Here is a 19,897-nt window from a genome sequence, read left to right as displayed (position 1 = left end):
AGAACCAAACACTGAGTTATAAACAGCCAAGAACACCTAAGAACCAAGAACAGCTAAGAACCAATCACTAGACTATTAACAGCCAAGAACAGCTAAGAACCATGGACAGCTAAGAACCTAGAACAGCTAAGAACCAAGAACAGCTAAGAACCAAACACTGAACTATAAACAGCCAAGAACAGCTAAGAACCAAGAACAGCTAAGAACCAAACACTGAGTTATAAACAGCCAAGAACACCTAAGAACCAAGAACAGCTAAGAACCAATCACTAGACTATTAACAGCCAAGAACAGCTAAGAACCATGGACAGCTAAGAACCTAGAACAGCTAAGAACCAAGAACAGCTAAGAACCAAACACTGAACTATAAACAGCCAAGAACAGCTAAGAACCAAGAACAGCTAAGAACCAAGAACAGCTAAGAACCAAACACTGAACTATAAACAGCCAAGAACAGCTAAGAACCAAGAACAGCTAAGAACCAAGAACAGCTAAGAACCAAGAAAGCTAAGAACCAAACACTGAACTATAAACAGCCAAGAACAGCTAAGAACCAAGAACAGCTTAGAACCAAGAACAGCTAAGAACCAAACACTGAACTATAAACAGCCAAGAACAGCTAAGAACCAAGAACAGCTAAGAACCAAGGACAGCTAAGAACCAAACACTGAACTATACACAGCCAAGAACAGCTAAGAACCAAACACTAGACTATTAACAGCCAAGAACAGCTTAGAACCATGGACAGCTAAGAACCTAGAACAGCTAAGAACCAAGAAAGGCTAAGAACCAAACACTAGACTATTAACAGCCAAGAACAGCTTAGAACCATGGACAGCTAAGAACCTAGAACAGCTAAGAACCAAGAACAGCTAAGAACCAAACACTGAGCTAAAAACAGCCAAGAACAGCTAAGAACTAAGAACAGATAAGAACCAAGAACAGCTAAGAACCAAGGACAGCTTAGAACCAAGGACAGCTAAGAACCAAGAACAGCTAAGAACGTAGGACAGCTAAGAACCAAGAACACCTAAGAACCAAGAACACCTAAGAACCAAACACTGAACTATAAACAGCCAAGAACAGCTAAGAACCAAGAACAGCTTAGAACCAAGAACAGCTAAGAACCAAACACTGAACTATAAACAGCCAAGAACAGCTAAGAACCAAGAACAGCTAAGAACCAAACACTGAACTATAAACAGCCAAGAACAGCTAAGAACCAAGAACAGCTAAGAACCAAACACTGAACTATAAACAGCCAAGAACAGCTTAGAACCAAGAACAGCTAAGAACCAAACACTGAGTTATAAACAGCCAAGAACACCTAAGAACCAAGAACAGCTAAGAACCAAACACTGAACTATAAACAGCCAAGAACAGCTAAGAACCAAGAACAGCTAAGAACCAAGAACAGCTAAGAACCAAACACTGAACTATAACCAGCCAAGAACAGCTTAGAACCAAGAACAGCTAAGAACCAAGAACAGCTAAGAACACAGAACAGCTAAGAACCAAGAACAGCTAAGAACCAAGGACAGCTAAGAACCAAACACTGAGTTATAAACAGCCAAGAACAACTAAGAACCACGAACAGCTAAGAACCAAGAACACCTAAGAACCAAGAACAGCTAAGAACCAAGAACAGCTAAGAACCAAGGACAGCTTAGAACCAAACACTGAGTTATAAACAGCCAAGAACAGCTAAGAACCAAGGACAGCTAAGAACCAAACACTGGACTATTAACAGCCAAGAACAGCTAAGAACCTAGAACAGCTAAGAACCAAGAACAGCTTAGAACCAAACACTGAGTTATAAACAGCCAAGAACAGCTAAGAACCAAGGACAGCTAAGAACCAAGAACAGCTAAGAACCAAACACTGGACTATTAACAGCCAAGAACAGCTAAGAACCTAGAACAGCTAAGAACACAGAACAGCTAAGAACCAAGAACAGCTTAGAACCAAACACTGAGTTATAAACAGCCAAGAACAGCTAAGAACCAAGGACAGCTAAGAACCAAACACTGGACTATTAACAGCCAAGAACAGCTAAGAACCTAGAACAGCTAAGAACCAAGAATAGCTAAGAACCAAGGACAGCTAAGAACCAAACACTGAGTTATAAACAGCCAAGAACAGCTAAGAACCAAGGACAGCTAAGAACCAAGAACAGCTAAGAACCAAGAACAGCTAAGAACCTAGAACAGCTAAGAACCAAGAACAGCTAAGAACCAAGAACAGCTAATAACCAAGAACAGCTAAGAACCAAGAATAGCTAAGAACCAAGAACAGCTAAGAACACAGAACAGCTAAGAACCAAGAACAGCTAAGAACAAAGAACAGCTAAGAACCAAACACTTAGTTATAAACAGCCAAGAACAACTAAGAACCACGAACAGCTAAGAACCAAGAACACCTAAGAACTAAGAAAAGCTAAGAACCAAGAACAGCTAAGAACCAAGGACAGCTTAGAACCAAACACTGAGTTATAAACAGCCAAGAACAGCTAAGAACCAAGGACAGCTAAGAACCAAACACTGGACTATTAACAGCCAAGAACAGCTAAGAACCTAGAACAGCTAAGAACCAAGAACAGCTAAGAACCAAGGACAGCTTAGAACCAAGAACAGCTAAGAACCAAGAACAGCTAAGAACCAAGGACAGCTAAGAACCAAGAACAGCTAAGAACCAAACACTGAGTTATAAACAGCCAAGAACAGCTAAAAAACCAAGAACAGCTAAGAACCAAGGACAGCTAAGAACCAAGAAAAGCTAAGAACCAAACACTGAGTTATAAACAGCCAAGAACAGCTAAGAACCAAGGACAGCTAAGAACCAATAACAGCTTAGAACCAAACACTGAGATATAAACAGCCAAGAACAGCTAAGAACCAAGAACAGCTAAGAACCAAGGACAGCTAAGAACCAAGAACAGCTAAGAACCAAACACTGAACTATAAACAACCAAGCACAGCTTAGAACCAAGAACAGCTTAGAACCAAGAACAGCTTAGAACCAAGAACAGCTAAGAACCAAACACTGAGTTATAAACAGCCAAGAACAGCTAAGAACCAAGAACAGCTAAGAACCAAGGACAGCTAAGAACCAAACACTGAACTATAAACAGCTAAGAACAGCTTAGAACCAAGAACAGCTTAGAACCAAGAACAGCTAAGAACCAAGAACAGCTAAGAACCAAGGACAGCTTAGAACCAAACACTGAGTTATAAACAGCCAAGAACAGCTTAGAACTAAGAACAGCTAAGAACCAAGAACAGCTAAGAACCAAGAACAGCTAAGAACCAATCACTAGACTATTAACAGCCAAGAACAGCTAAGAACCATGGACAGCTAAGAACCTAGAACCGCTAAGAACCAAGAACAGCTAAGAACCAAACACTGAACTATAAACAGCCAAGAACAGCTAAGAACCAAGAACAACTAAGAACCTAGAAAGCTAAGAACCAAACACCTAACTATAAACAGCCAAGAACAGCTAAGAACCAAGAACAGCTAAGAACCAAACACTGAACTATAAACAGCCAAGAACAGCTAAGAACCAAGAACAGCTAAGAACCAAGAACAGCTAAGAACCAAGAAAGCTAAGAACCAAACACTGAACTATAAACAGTCAAGAACAGCTAAGAACCAAGAACAGCTAAGAACCAAGGACAGCTAAGAACCAAACACTGAATTATAAACAGCCAAGAACAGCTAAGAACCAAGAACAGCTAAGAACCAAGGACAGCTAAGAACCAAACACTGAGTTATAAACAGTCAAGAACAGCTAAGAACCAAACACTAGACTATTAACAGCCAAGAACAGCTAAGAACCATGGACAGCTAAGAACCTAGAACAGCTAAGAACCAAGAACAGTTAAGAACCAAACACTGAGCTAAAAACAGCCAAGAACAGCTAAGAACCAAGAACAGCTAAGAACCAAGGACAGCTTAGAACCAAGAACAGCTAAGAACCAAACACTGAACTATAAACAGCCAAGAACAGCTAAGAACAAAGAACAGCTGAGAACCAAACACTGAACTATAAACAGCCAAGAACAGCTAAGAACCAAGAACAGCTGAGAACCAAACACTGAACTATAAACAGCCAAGAACAGCTAAGAACCAAGAACAGCTAAGAACCAAACACTGAACTATAAACAGCCAAGAACAGCTTAGAACCAAGAACAGCTAAGAACCAAACACTGAACTATAAACAGCCAAGAACAGCTAAGAACCAAGAACACCTAAGAACCAAGAACAGCTAAGAACCAAGAACAGCTAAGAACCAAGGACAGCTTAGAACCAAACACTGAGTTATAAACAGCCAAGAACAGCTAAGAACCAAGGACAGCTAAGAACCAAACACTGGACTATTAACAGCCAAGAACAGCTAAGAACCTAGAACAGCTAAGAACCAAGAACAGCTTAGAACCAAACACTGAGTTATAAACAGCCAAGAACAGCTAAGAACCAAGGACAGCTAAGAACCAAGAACAGCTAAGAACCAAACACTGGACTATTAACAGCCAAGAACAGCTAAGAACCTAGAACAGCTAAGAACACAGAACAGCTAAGAACCAAGAACAGCTTAGAACCAAACACTGAGTTATAAACAGCCAAGAACAGCTAAGAACCAAGGACAGCTAAGAACCAAACACTGGACTATTAACAGCCAAGAACAGCTAAGAACCTAGAACAGCTAAGAACCAAGAATAGCTAAGAACCAAGGACAGCTAAGAACCAAACACTGAGTTATAAACAGCCAAGAACAGCTAAGAACCAAGGACAGCTAAGAACCAAGAACAGCTAAGAACCAAGAACAGCTAAGAACCTAGAACAGCTAAGAACCAAGAACAGCTAAGAACCAAGAACAGCTAATAACCAAGAACAGCTAAGAACCAAGAATAGCTAAGAACCAAGAACAGCTAAGAACACAGAACAGCTAAGAACCAAGAACAGCTAAGAACAAAGAACAGCTAAGAACCAAACACTTAGTTATAAACAGCCAAGAACAACTAAGAACCACGAACAGCTAAGAACCAAGAACACCTAAGAACTAAGAAAAGCTAAGAACCAAGAACAGCTAAGAACCAAGGACAGCTTAGAACCAAACACTGAGTTATAAACAGCCAAGAACAGCTAAGAACCAAGGACAGCTAAGAACCAAACACTGGACTATTAACAGCCAAGAACAGCTAAGAACCTAGAACAGCTAAGAACCAAGGACAGCTTAGAACCAAGAACAGCTAAGAACCAAGAACAGCTAAGAACCAAGGACAGCTAAGAACCAAGAACAGCTAAGAACCAAACACTGAGTTATAAACAGCCAAGAACAGCTAAAAAACCAAGAACAGCTAAGAACCAAGGACAGCTAAGAACCAAGAAAAGCTAAGAACCAAACACTGAGTTATAAACAGCCAAGAACAGCTAAGAACCAAGGACAGCTAAGAACCAATAACAGCTTAGAACCAAACACTGAGATATAAACAGCCAAGAAAAGCTAAGAACCAAGAACAGCTAAGAACCAAGGACAGCTAAGAACCAAGAACAGCTAAGAACCAAACACTGAACTATAAACAACCAAGCACAGCTTAGAACCAAGAACAGCTTAGAACCAAGAACAGCTTAGAACCAAGAACAGCTAAGAACCAAACACTGAGTTATAAACAGCCAAGAACAGCTAAGAACCAAGAACAGCTAAGAACCAAGGACAGCTAAGAACCAAACACTGAACTATAAACAGCTAAGAACAGCTTAGAACCAAGAACAGCTTAGAACCAAGAACAGCTAAGAACCAAGAACAGCTAAGAACCAAGGACAGCTTAGAACCAAACACTGAGTTATAAACAGCCAAGAACAGCTTAGAACTAAGAACAGCTAAGAACCAAGAACAGCTAAGAACCAAGAACAGCTAAGAACCAATCACTAGACTATTAACAGCCAAGAACAGCTAAGAACCATGGACAGCTAAGAACCTAGAACCGCTAAGAACCAAGAACAGCTAAGAACCAAACACTGAACTATAAACAGCCAAGAACAGCTAAGAACCAAGAACAACTAAGAACCTAGAAAGCTAAGAACCAAACACCTAACTATAAACAGCCAAGAACAGCTAAGAACCAAGAACAGCTAAGAACCAAACACTGAACTATAAACAGCCAAGAACAGCTAAGAACCAAGAACAGCTAAGAACCAAGAACAGCTAAGAACCAAGAAAGCTAAGAACCAAACACTGAACTATAAACAGTCAAGAACAGCTAAGAACCAAGAACAGCTAAGAACCAAGGACAGCTAAGAACCAAACACTGAATTATAAACAGCCAAGAACAGCTAAGAACCAAGAACAGCTAAGAACCAAGGACAGCTAAGAACCAAACACTGAGTTATAAACAGTCAAGAACAGCTAAGAACCAAACACTAGACTATTAACAGCCAAGAACAGCTAAGAACCATGGACAGCTAAGAACCTAGAACAGCTAAGAACCAAGAACAGTTAAGAACCAAACACTGAGCTAAAAACAGCCAAGAACAGCTAAGAACCAAGAACAGCTAAGAACCAAGGACAGCTTAGAACCAAGAACAGCTAAGAACCAAACACTGAACTATAAACAGCCAAGAACAGCTAAGAACAAAGAACAGCTGAGAACCAAACACTGAACTATAAACAGCCAAGAACAGCTAAGAACCAAGAACAGCTGAGAACCAAACACTGAACTATAAACAGCCAAGAACAGCTAAGAACCAAGAACAGCTAAGAACCAAACACTGAACTATAAACAGCCAAGAACAGCTTAGAACCAAGAACAGCTAAGAACCAAACACTGAACTATAAACAGCCAAGAACAGCTAAGAACCAAGAACAGCGAAGAACCAAACACTGAACTATAAACAGCCAAGAACAGCTAAGAACCAAGAACAGCTAAGAACCAAGAACAGCTAAGAACCAAACACTGAACTATAAACAGCCAAGAACAGCTAAGAACCAAGAACAGCGAAGAACCAAGAACAGCTAAGAACCAAGAACAGCTAAGAACACAGAACAGCTAAGAACCAAGAACAGCTAAGAACCAAGGACAGCTAAGAACCAAACACTGAGTTATAAACAGCCAAGAACAACAAAAAATCACGAACAGCTAAGAACCAAGAACACCTAAGAACCAAGAACAGCTAAGAACCAAGAACAGCTAAGAACCAAGAACAGCTTAGAACCAAACACTGAGTTATAAACAGCCAAGAACAGCTAAGAACCAAGGACAGCTAAGAACCAAACACTGGACTATTAACAGCCAAGAACAGCTAAGAACCTAGAACAGCTAAGAACCAAGAACAGCTAAGAACCAAGGACAGCTTAGAACCAAACACTGAGTTAAAAACAGCCAAGAACAGCTAAGAACCAAGGACAGCTAAGAACCAAGAACAGCTAAGAACCAAACACTGAGATATAAACAGCCAAGAACAGCTAAGAACCAAGAACAGCTAAGAACCAAGGACAGCTAAGAACCAAGAACAGCTAAGAACCAAGAACAGCTAATAACCAAACACTGAACTATAAACAGCCAAGAACAGCTTAGAACCAAGAACAGCTTAGAACCAAGAACAGCTTAGAACCAAGAACAGCTAAGAACCAAACACTGAGTTATAAACAGCCAAGAACAGCTAAGAACCAAGAACAGCTAAGAACCAAGGACAGCTAAGAACCAAACACTGAACTATAAACAGCCAAGAACAGCTTAGAACCAAGAACAGCTTAGAACCAAGAACAGCTTAGAACCAAGAACAGCTAAGAACCAAGAACAGCTAAGAACCAAGGACAGCTTAGAACCAAACACTGAGTTATAAACAGCCAAGAACAGCTTCGAACCAAGAACAGCTAAGAACCAAGAACAGCTAAGAACCAAGGACAGCTTCGAACCAAACACTGAGTTATAAACAGCCAAGAACAGCTAAGAACCAAGAACAGCTAAGAACACAGAACAGCTAAGAACCAAGAACAGCTAAGAACACAGAACAGCTAAGAACCAAGAACAGCTAAGAACACAGAACAGCTAAGAACCAAGAACAGCTAAGAACCAAGGACAGCTAAGAACCAAGGACAGCTAAGAACCAAACACTGAGTTATAAACAGCCAAGAACAACTAAGAACCAAGAACAGCTAAGAACACAGAACAGCTAAGAACCAAGAACAGCCAAGAACCAAGAACAGCTAAGAACCAAGAACAGCTAAGAACCAATCACTAGACTATTAACAGCCAAGAACAGCTAAGAACCATGGACAGCTAAGAACCTAGAACAGCCAAGAACAAGAACAGCTAAGAACCAAACACTGAACTATTAACAGCCAAGAACAGCTAAGAACCAAGAACAGCTAAGAACCAAGAACAGCTAAGAACCAAGAAAGCTTAGAACCAAACACTGAACTATAAACAGCCAAGAACAGCTAAGAACCAAGAACAGCTAAGAACCAAACACTGAACTATAAACAGCCAAGAACAGCTAAGAACCAAGAACAGCTAAGAACCAAGAACAGCTAAGAACCAAGAAAGTTAAGAACCAAACACTGAACTATAAACAGCCAAGAACAGCTAAGAACCAAGAACAGCTAAGAACCAAACACTGAACTATAAACAGCCAAGAACAGCTAAGAACCAAGAACAGCTAAGACCCAAGGACAGCTAAGAACCAAACACTGAGTTATAAACAGCCAAGAACAGCTAAGAACCAAACACTAGACTATTAACAGCCAAGAACAGCTAAGAACCAAGAACAGCTAAGAACCAAGAACAGCCAAGAACCAAGGACAGCTTAGAACCAAGAACAGCTAAGAACCAAGAACAGCTAAGAACCTAGGACAGCTAAGAACCAAGAACAGCTAAGAACCAAGGACAGCTAAGAACCAAGAACAGCTAAGAACCAAGAACACCTAAGAACCAAACACTGAACTATAAACAGCCAAGAACAGCTTAGAACCAAGAACAGCTAAGACCCAACCACTGAACTATAAACAGCCAAGAACAGCTTAGAACCAAGAACAGCTAAGAACCTAGAACAGCTAAGAACCAAACACTGAGGGAAAAACAGCCAAGAAAAGCTAAGAACCAAGAACAGCTAATAACCAAGAACAGCTAAGAACCAAGAACAGCTAAGAACCAAGCACTGAGCTAAAAACAGCCAAGAAAAGCTACGAACCAAGAACAGCTAAGAACCAAGAACAGCTAAGAACCAAGACCAGCTAAGAACCAAGGACAGCTTAGAACCAAGAACAGCTAAGAACCAAGAACAGCTAAGAACCAAGAACAGCTAAGAACCAAACACTGAGCTAAAAACAGCCAAGAAAAGCTAAGAACCAAGAATAGCTAAGAACCAAGAACAGCTAAGAACCAAGAACAGCTTAGAACCAAGGACAGCTTAGAACCAAGAACAGCTAAGAACCAAGAACAGCTAAGAACCTAGGACAGCTAAGAACCTAGAACAGCTTAGAACCAAGAACAGCTAAGAACCAAACACTGAGCTAAAAACAGCCAAGAAAAGCTAAGAACCAAGAATAGCTAAGAACCAAGAACAGCTAAGAACCAAGAACAGCTAAGAACCAAGAACAGCTAAGAACCAAACACTGAGCTAAAAACAGCCAAGAAAAGCTTAGAACCAAGAATAGCTAAGAACCAAGAACAGCTAAGAACCAAGAACAGCTAAGAACCAAGGACAGCTTAGAACCAAGAACAGCTAAGAACCAAGAACAGCTAAGAACCAAGGACAGCTAAGAACCAAGAACAGCTAAGAACCAAGGACAGCTTAGAACCAAGAACACCTAAGAACCAAACACTGAACTATAAACAGCCAAGAACAGCTAAGAACCAAGAACAGCTAAGAACCAAGAACACCTAAGAACCAAGAACAGCTAAGAACCAAACACTGAACTATAAACAGCCAAGAACAGCTTAGAACCAAGAACAGCTAAAAACCAAACACTGAACTATAAACAGCCAAGAACAGCTAAGAACCAAGAACAGCTAAGAACCAAACACTGAACTATAAACAGCCAAGAACAGCTAAGAACCAAGAACAGCTAAGAACCAAACACTGAACTATAAACAGCCAAGAACTGCTTAGAACCAAGAACAACTAAGAACCAAACACTGAACTATAAACAGCCAAGAACAGCTAAGAACCAAGAAAAGCTAAGAACCAAGAACAGCTAAGAACCAAACACTGAACTATAAACAGCCAAGAACAGCTAAGAACCAAGAACAGCTAAGAACCAAGAACAGCTAAGAACCAAGAACAGCTAAGAACCAAACACTGAGCTAAAAACAGCCAAGAAAAGCTAAGAACCAAGAATAGCTAAGAACCAAGAACAGCTAAGAACCAAGAACAGCTAAGAACCAAGGACAGCTTAGAACCAAGAACAGCTAAGAACCAAGAACAGCTAAGAACCTAGGACAGCTAAGAACCTAGAACAGCTAAGAACCAGGAACAGCTAAGAACCAAACACTGAGCTAAAAACAGCCAAGAAAAGCTAAGAACCAAGAACAGCTAAGAACCAAGAACAGCTAAGAACCAAGGACAGCTAAGAACCATGGACAGCTAAGAACCTAGAACAGCTAAGAACCAAACACTGAGCTAAAAACAGCCAAGAAAAGCTAAGAACCAAGAATAGCTAAGAACCAAGAACAGCTAAGAACCAAGAACAGCTAAGAACCAAGGACAACTTAGAACCAAGAACAGCTAAGAACCAAGAACAGCTAAGAACCTAGGACAGCTAAGAACCAAGAACAGCTAAGAACCAAGGACAGCTTAGAACCAAACACTGAGCTAAAAACAGCCAAGAACAGCTAAGAACCAAGAACAGCTAAGAACCAAGAACACCTAAGAACCAAGAACACCTAAGAACCAAACACTGAACTATAAACAGCCAAGAACAGCTTAGAACCAAGAACAGCTAAGAACCAAACACTGAACTATAAACAGCCAAGAACAGCTAAGAACCAAGAACAGCTAAGAACCAAACACTGAACTATAAACAGCCAAGAACAGCTAAGAACCAAGAACAGCTAAGAACCAAGAACAGCTAAGAACCAAACACTGAACTATAAACAGCCAAGAACAGCTAAGAACCAAGAACAGCTAAGAACCAAGAACAGCTAAGAACCAAGAACAGCTAAGAACCAAGAACAGCTAAGAACCAAGAACAGCTAAGAACCAAACACTGAACTATAAACAGCCAAGAACAGCTAAGAACCAAGAACAGCTAAGAACCAAGAACAGCTAAGAACCAAACACTGAACTATAAACAGCCAAGAACAGCTAAGAACCAAGAACAGCTAAGAACCAAGAACAGCTAAGAACCAAGAACAGCTAAGAACCAAGACCAGCTTAGAACCAAACACTGGACTCTTCTGATGAGGTCTTCTATGAGCCAACATAAAATCATTACCTCGCTCTTTTCAAGCAACTTCTACAGAAACTGTCATCTTTAGGAAATTGTATATTAGCGCTACTTCCCAGAGAATCACAACAATATTTTGAGGATTGAACTGATAATTAATAAATTATTACCATGTGAATACGTCTTTAATTTCACCATATTTTGGAGTTATTATTGGTTAATTCTAGGTATTTTCCAGCTTATTCTTCAGAAATGACTAGGCAATCATTATTGTTGCTATAAATGATTGTGTGATTACTCTAAAATGATGAGATAATTAGGACCTGCTAAAATACGGGCGTGTTTTAACAGCAGGCGTCTGCTGGAAGTCGACTGAGTGTTCATGTTCTTGTGTTTATAGCTCAGGTTCTTCAGACACGCAGCAGAGACGAACCAGAACTCATGCTGGGGAATGAAAAAGAGCGAGCACAGAGGGAGCGGTGGCTCCAGAGTGCTCCTCCTGTACAGACGGAGAGTGTGAGCAGACATTAAACTCTGCTCCTCTGAACTGAGCCCTCCCTCTCCTCTCAGCCATGGAAACATGGAAAGGTTGGACCATGTTGGTGTCAGTGAGAGGAAGCAGCGTGAAACAGACATCAGCTTTGATTTTCTCCTCAGGGAGTGAAAACTCACCGTCCTGCTGCTCTGATGACTTTTTCAGACGTCTGATGGTCTGACTCAGGACGGCACTGAAGGATTTACTCACCCTCGGTCTCTTTATTTCCTGTTTTTCTTTGTAAGAACAGAGTAAATGTAGTTTAGTCCGTCATCACTGAGAGATTTCCATCCTGATAGTAAATGTAGTAGAGGAATGACTGAAGGCTTGTTCTGTCTCTGATTATATAACCCTAGGAAGAATAAATTAGTCAGTCTTCCTCCCAAAGTAAAAATATTTTCTCATTTATAAATCTCTGTCTCTAATGAACAGCAGCTCACGGAGGATCATCTCTGACTCATTCTGCTGACTTTTTAACATTTTCCATCATTTATGAACACAAACAGAGAAACGCTGAGGGCCAGTACGTTTACATGCAGGTAGAAGAAGGAGTGTTACTGTCTTTAGGCACGTGTATGTATGAAAGTAGATCCATGTGTTTTAACCCATTCAGCCATCTCCACCCTCAGAGGTGTCTGTTACACTGGACTGTTATTTATTTATTTATCCTATAAAATGAGACCAGAACTGGACATTTTATGGAGAGATGCTTCTGCTTGCTACAGTAGGTAGCATAAGCAAAAACATGCAATACACCTTTAAATATGTAGAGGGGCAGACCCTAAATCATGTGAGATTTTATGCAAATCAGAAGTTTCATATAGAGTTACAGTGACTTCCTGTTGAACGGCGAGATAAGGAGCTGCTTGCTAAAATAAAAATGACCCAATTGTGTCACTTCCTTTAACACAGAATGTTATTTACTAAAGTTATAATAGGTTGGAGTCATTCAGCACCATCAAAAATGTCTTATTTTGAAATAGAGATGAAGCTGGTGGACTTCCTGTTTGGATTTTGGCATGAGTCCAAGAGGCTTTTTTGTCGGTCTGATGATGACACATATGCAGACCAAAACTCATGAGTCTAGGCTGAATGGAGTGGTGGGGCTGAATATTTAGAGGGAAATTTCAAAAAATCAGAGGAGGAAATGTCCGATTACCAGAAGGGGGCGCTGTGACTAAATAATGATGATGATGTCTGAATGTGTTCAGGATCAATGTGTGATCATTCCTGTAAAGTTTGATGACGACTGACATTAGCATTAAAAAGTTAAATGGCATTATTGGTGTGTTTTCACTGCAAAAAATGTACAAAAAAGCTGTTTAAGTTTGGGCTCCAGTCAGGGCCCCGCCCTACAGTGAAAACTCACAGTTAGCACAGCTTTAGATCTCCAGGTTGTCCAGAATGAGCAAAAAAAATCTGGAGTCAATCAGATGAAATCCCTCAGAATAGTTTGATAAAATATGAAACTTGTCAATCACCTAAAAATGCCAAAATTTGACCTTTAACTGTTTGTATTGCACTTCCTGTACATTTTAGAGGATGGCTCCAAGAGCCTTTTTAATTTGTCTTAACATGATACACATATGTGCTGATTTTCATGCGTGTAGCTCTTACCCAGTCCCCTATCTCTGATTTGGGGCCCCTGTGGGTCCTCACCATCAGTGCTCAGGCACTAAAAATCATACATGTTTTTCTTTATTGAAAGAAGAAGAAAATCTCCATCAGGCAGATTTAAAGGGTAGATTTTAATCTCCTGCAGAATAATCCTAGCTGTGCAGAGACCTGAACAGTTGGTAGTATTGATTATATAACAGAGTAAATGATTTAAACGTGTCTCTAGGTTCTGGACAGTGTTGCTTCTGTTTCCACTGATGACTCCGTCACATCTGAACCCTCACAGGTTTTATTAATGATGCTGATGATGAGACAGAAACCAGAAATCTCAGGTCTCTGAGGTAACGTGGACAGGAGACTGAGTTTACACGACTCTGCTGGTCCGAGGTCCTTCAGTCGCCTGCCCCCCCGACAGACATTTTTGAGACTTTAAAGTGTAGTAGTAAAGAAAGTATATATTCTAAAAAAAAAAATCAGATTTTCTGATTGTAAAAGTCAGGAATTCAAAAGAAAAACTTTAATTTTTCTAGTTTTAAGAGGAGGGCATTTATAAAATGGACATTTTTTAAAACATTGTAAATTTCTGGCTTTATAAACTTTAATCTTTCTTCTCGCTCTTTTTTTCTTCCATCTGATCAGCTTTATTTGTCCTTATATTTGTCCTTTCAGACTCTCTCTGAAGATCGAACCTGGGAACAGCTCTCCTAGAATCGCCTCCTCTAAAGAAGACCTGGCAGGTATTTGCAGATGATGCAAATTTATTTGCTCTGGTAAAATTTAAAGGAACTTTTGTGTGGTGCAGAAAGGGAGCTGGAAAATCTCAAAACTTGGTTTGATGTCAATCAATTATCTTTAAATATTAAGAAAAGGAAATGCATGGTTTTTGTGAATCTAAAGGAAAGTGATGTTAATATTAAATTAAAAATCTGTCATTCCGACATTGAAAGAGTTTTTGAGACCAAATTCCTCGTGGTTGTGATCGACCAAAAGTTAACATGGAAATCACATACTGAATACATTAAAGGGAAAATTTCAGTCAGTTGCAATGCTGTATAAATCCAGAAATGTATTAAATTCTAAGGCCCTGCATTTAATCTATTACTCTCTAACTGTTCCCTTTGTTTCTTATTGCGTGGAGTTATGGGGAACCACCTTTAAAACGACCATAAATTCAATAATAAAACTGCAAAAACGAGCCGTACGTATCATCACTAAGGCTGATTATTATGCTCACACAGACCCACTTTTTCTAAATTCTCATGTTATGAAATGTAATGATTTGTTTTATACCATGGTCAAAACGCTCCCTGACTCCGTACTGAGGTTCTTTTCCGTTCCCTATCATCTCAGAGGTGTTTGTAAATTTATGGTACAAAAAGCTAGAAAAGGTATGAAAAGGAGATGTGCGTCTGTTGTTGGAGTAAATTCTGGAATGAAGCCTATATAAATGTAAAAACATGTCATCTCTTTTGGTTTTCATGAAACCGGTTTGTAAATCTATCTTTGAAGCTCGTAAGTGTGACTGATGTCTGCTGTTGATTCTTTGTTGGAGGTTAAATAGTTAAAAATGTGGATAGGCTTTTATAAGCCGTTTGCTTCTGCCTTTCAGTCATTATTCAGCACGACTACCAGTGTTGGGGGTAACGCGTTACAAAGTAATCTGTTAGAGTACTCAGATTACTTGTTTGGAATAACAGGTAACGTAACGCGTTAGCTTTCCAATTCAAGAAAAGAAGGAAGCTCCTTGAAGCGTCTGCTCTGTTTGTCCTTCTCTCTTCCTGTAGTCATGTTGGTACGTAGCGCCGTGCCAGCAGAAGGTAAACATTCTGTGCCATTACGCGCAATTTGTTAGCTTGTTGAAGCAGCGAGATGACGGAGAGGACAGCATGATGCTGAATTATCCCCATTATGACGGATTTCTGGAAAAAAGGGACAAGAACAGCATCCTGGTGGAGCGTAAGTTTCAAAGCTCCATTTGGTTTCATTGAATCAGCTGTGCAGACGTTCAAATTGACCTGGCTAAGTCCCGCCCTCAAACACAATGAGCCAATCACAGTGCGTATAGCCATTCCAATACACTCGGACATCAGCTGCCTGGACGTCCGTTGAAATGAGTCGGAGAAAGTCAGTTTTCATCTGGTTTTATGAGGGGTTTTTTTTTGAGATTTTAAGTTTAAAAATGGTCAAACGGTGTTCATGGGGTACGTGTGACTCCAACACAAGGTATGCTGAGAGGCCGGGCCACGGAGTGTGTGTTTTACCCGTCCCTAAGCCACATCTAAACCCAGAAAAGTGTCCTCTCTGGATTAAGTTGTGCGGTAGACCACAACGTAGATAAAATTAACAACGTCTGTTCTACGGTAAGCCAACATCGTATTTGAGGCCGCATGTTGTCAAGAAATATAAAGTTATCTTTAACACCTCTAACGTTAGCTAAAGTTAGCCTGGCGTTAGCTCCTAGCTGCGTTGTTCGTTGTGTCCCGTTGTTTGTTGGGAGTTCGTTGGCATTGTTTGTTCTAGTTTTTGTTCTGTGGTGATCGTTCATCATTGTTAGCTGTTGTCCAAAGGGCTCTAGTTAAACTATCGCTAACCTCTGGAGCTTAGCTTCGTTAACTTATCTGTAGTAGCCGAGATAACAAAGGTTGGCAGACGTTATGCTGAATGACTGAATGTAAATACTGAAGCACCAGACTAACGCAGAGACACTCTGGGTAAAGATGGTTAAAAGGCCGTTATATTTACTCATATTCTGACCAAAAACCTGATCCTCAGTGGCTCTCTGATGCTGATCCTCTATCTTGTGGTCTGAGATTGTGATGGCAACAATCATGTTTGCACTGGGACCTGTAAGTTTAGGCTTTTATCGACCTTTATCGACCTTCTGACAATAAAATGATGAATAGATCCCTCCAGTGCGTAGTTTGGACCCTTTTGGTGACTGCTAGATGATACGTGATCTTTCTGTCTCCAAAAATCATCAGTGGCCTCCTGAGAAACGTCTCCTTCTGTGACACCTGCCATAGCGTCTGTCACTGAATGTTCATTGTTTGTCCGAGCGAGTGGAGGGGGCGTGGCTTAGCCATAGGTCAATTACACGCCGTTCTTACGCACAGCATTGGAGTGATTCTGTCTGCCTCTGCTCAGCTTGTTGTCAGATTGTGAGCGTGTTAAAGAGCTGTAGGTTAGCGGCGTTCTCCAGCTGCACACATACAGATTATGGGCTGTAGATCAGGCGCTACATTAGCATCAGAGTCTGCACATTCAAACGCAGACTTGTGGTCGTTATCTGTTGTTTTTACAACCAACGAGTGGAACGAGTGGTCAAAGGGTTTTAAGTAAGGGTTAATGCCCAACGAATGGACGACGCGGAGTCCATAGATATGAAGTCACAATGGAACATAAAATATAGTCCGCTCAGCACACTTTCTGAACGGATTTATCAATGAAATGACATGAAGACGAGTGTGATCAGACTATAAACTGTAAGTTAACATGAACAGTCATCTGATAAAAATCTCAGTTTTAGCTGTTTGAATAAACAGAATAATCCCTCCTTCAGCACTACGAGGTCACAGACGTGAAACAGAGCTGTCCACGCCCTGCAGGTGCTGATTGTCCCAGACACGTCAATATTTATCAGATATTATTATGCCGGTTAATCAGAAGCGTTTCCTTTGGCTCTACACAGAAATAATGGCCTCTTTTCTTTTGTTTGTGTTACTTGAATCTTCTGACAACAGTTTACAGCAGTTAGAACAGGAGGCAGTGAGTTTTTTGCGACACTCACCTCTCCGTCTTAAGGTGATGAAGAGAAGACGTACGTCTGTTAGAGTCGGTTTGCTCAGCGTTTCTAACGTGCATATCCAGAACTAGACCGAATTATTAACGGAGGAATAATCACACAGTGGGACATCAGCTCTGCTCTAACTGGATCTCGTGCTCCCTCTCTGAGAGGGAGAAAACTTTATTGACACACGTCAATAGACACACAGCACATGCGCATTTTGTCACATATATCCAGCGTCCATCAGTGGCTACTGTCGCTGCTCATTTACATCAGTAAACACAGAACAGAAGCTCTCATTACAACTGAGAGCACATAGTCGTGTTCATGTCAACAACGTCAGATATAAAAGATAAGAGCGTCTTAGGTTACGGGTCTGAAACCTAGAGTCTGTCGTCTTATTTGTGTCAGTAAAGTGATGGTTGATGACGGTCTGTGGGCTTCTTAGACTGGCAGCGTTGAACTTCCTGTTCAGAAATATGACTGTTTCAGGTTGCTATAGTTACTCCCAGCAGAGTAACGGCTAACGGCTGCTGCGCATTAATTTGGAACAGTAAAAAGATTTTTTGACCGGGACTACTTGAGAAGTTGGAAAGGTGTCCGTATATCAGAAGTTAATTGACACCAATGGAATTTCCAGAACCAATCAGAATCGAGTATCCACCAAGACCATGGTATAATATTTAGTAACGCAAAAGTACTGGAACGTGTTAGTTTGAGAAGTAGGTAACGCAGTAACGTAACACGTTAGCTTCAAAAGTAACGCTACCCAACACCGATGACCACTGAATTTGTTTGAAATGTCGATACTGGGAAAAACGTTTGGAGTTGTTTTATGACTGAAGAAACTAAACTAACAAAAAACTAACTAAGTCCTGGCAGGTAAGACTCCAAAGAACCAAAGATGTGCTGACTAGCGGATTTAGGCCAGACCTTCTATTGGTTCCCCAAACACTGGTTCTGTAGGAGCAGAAAATCATTCTGAGGATTTTCTTTAAGCTCTCAGTAGGACTCAGCTCACTAACGGGTCTGTGGAGGAGGACTCAGCTCACTAACGGGTCTATGGAGGAGGACTCAGCTCAGTAACGGGTCTATGGAGGAGGACTCAGCTCAGTAACGGGTCTATGGAGGAGGACTCAGCTCAGTAACGGGTCTATGGAGGAGGACTCAGCTCAGTAACGGGTCTATGGAGGAGGACTCAGCTCAGTAACGGGTCTATGCAGGAGGACTCAGCTCACTAACAGGTCTGTGGAGGAGGACTCAGCTCAGTAACGGGTCTATGGAGGAGGACTCAGCTCAGTAACGGGTCTATGGAGGAGGACTCAGCTCAGTAACGGGTCTATGGAGGAGGACTCAGCTCAGTAACGGGTCTATGGAGGAGGACTCAGCTCACTAACGGGTCTATGGAGGAGGACTCAGCTCAGTAACGGGTCTATGGAGGAGGACTCAGCTCACTAACGGGTCTGTGGAGGAGGACTCAGCTCACTAACGGGTCTGTGGAGGAGGACTCAGCTCAGTAACGGGTCTGTGGAGGAGGACTCAGCTCACTAACGGGTCTATGGAGGAGGACTCAGCTCAGTAACGGGTCTATGGAGGAGGACTCAGCTCAGTAACGGGTCTGTGTGATGACAGCTGATCCATTATTGATCCATTATTGATCCATTATTGATCCATTATTGATCCATTATTGATCCATTATTGATCCATCAGCAGCAGAAGAGCTAACAGGTCAACTGTAGAGAACCAAAACAACCATCAGAGTCCTGGTTCTGATCCTCACCTGACTGTGATGTCATCGTCCAGGTGAGCATAGAAAGGCCAATCAGTGATCGGAGCACTATTTCTACCTGGGCCCCTTGGAGGGGTCCAAAAGCCCGTCAGGTTTTCTGGATCAGAGCTGTGGTGACATCTGTGAATATTTAGGATTATTTTCTGACTGTGGACAGATCTGCTGTTTGGTTCGAGCTTCAGCTGTCTGACCCCTGACAGCAGCATCTATGAGTTTATTTCTATGGTAGCTGATGAGGACCTCACAGACGGATCAATGATCCTCCTTCAGTGTTTCTAAAATGTTGGGACGGCTCAGAGAGGGATCAGACCGAGGGTTTATCAGGGATATATGGGCTGATGTCAGACCTCTGCAGCTGTGAGAGAAGATGAAGTAAGAGTGAAGAAATGTGCAGTAAAGTCATCTATGCTGATTTCAGAGGATATAAAATTATTAAATTTGATCTGCGCCGTCATTTAATGAGACTAATTATTCGGGTTACTTTAGTCTAAGAACAACATCTGCCTCATTAACACAGACGGACTCAGTCATTCAGGATGATGGTTTCAAAAACAAAGCAAAGCATCATGGTCCTCTGAGAATGTTCATGAACATTCCTGCTGGGCTCAAACATGGGCTAAAAGCCTGGTGGTTAGAGCGCCACTTACGTATGCAGGTGAACCGTTTCAGTCTGGCCTGTGGCTCCTTTCTAGCATGTCTCTCTAGTCCAGAAATATCTGTGTATGTTCAAACATAAAGCAGGATGTTTGTGGGTTTAGTGTCTAAGTGGAGAGGCTGTCAGTA

The 19,897-nt window shown here is 41.1% G+C and overlaps 1 protein-coding gene across 2 annotated transcripts in view; it reads left to right on the top strand.

Moving 5' to 3' along the window:
* LOC121525692 (ras-specific guanine nucleotide-releasing factor RalGPS1-like) overlaps positions 1-19,897 on the top strand; it is a 129,325-nt gene that overhangs the window by 88,690 nt on the left and 20,738 nt on the right. For both annotated transcript variants that reach the window (XM_041811802.1, XM_041811801.1), the window contains exon 11: positions 14,211-14,278. In XM_041811802.1, the coding sequence (XP_041667736.1) occupies positions 14,211-14,278 (68 nt within the window). The remainder of the gene's footprint in view (positions 1-14,210; positions 14,279-19,897) is intronic.

The sequence above is a fragment of the Cheilinus undulatus genome, linkage group 17, assembly GCF_018320785.1.
Source record: "Cheilinus undulatus linkage group 17, ASM1832078v1, whole genome shotgun sequence".
NCBI classification, from domain to species: domain Eukaryota; kingdom Metazoa; phylum Chordata; class Actinopteri; order Labriformes; family Labridae; genus Cheilinus; species Cheilinus undulatus.
This window is presented reverse-complemented; position numbering and strand designations above follow the sequence as displayed.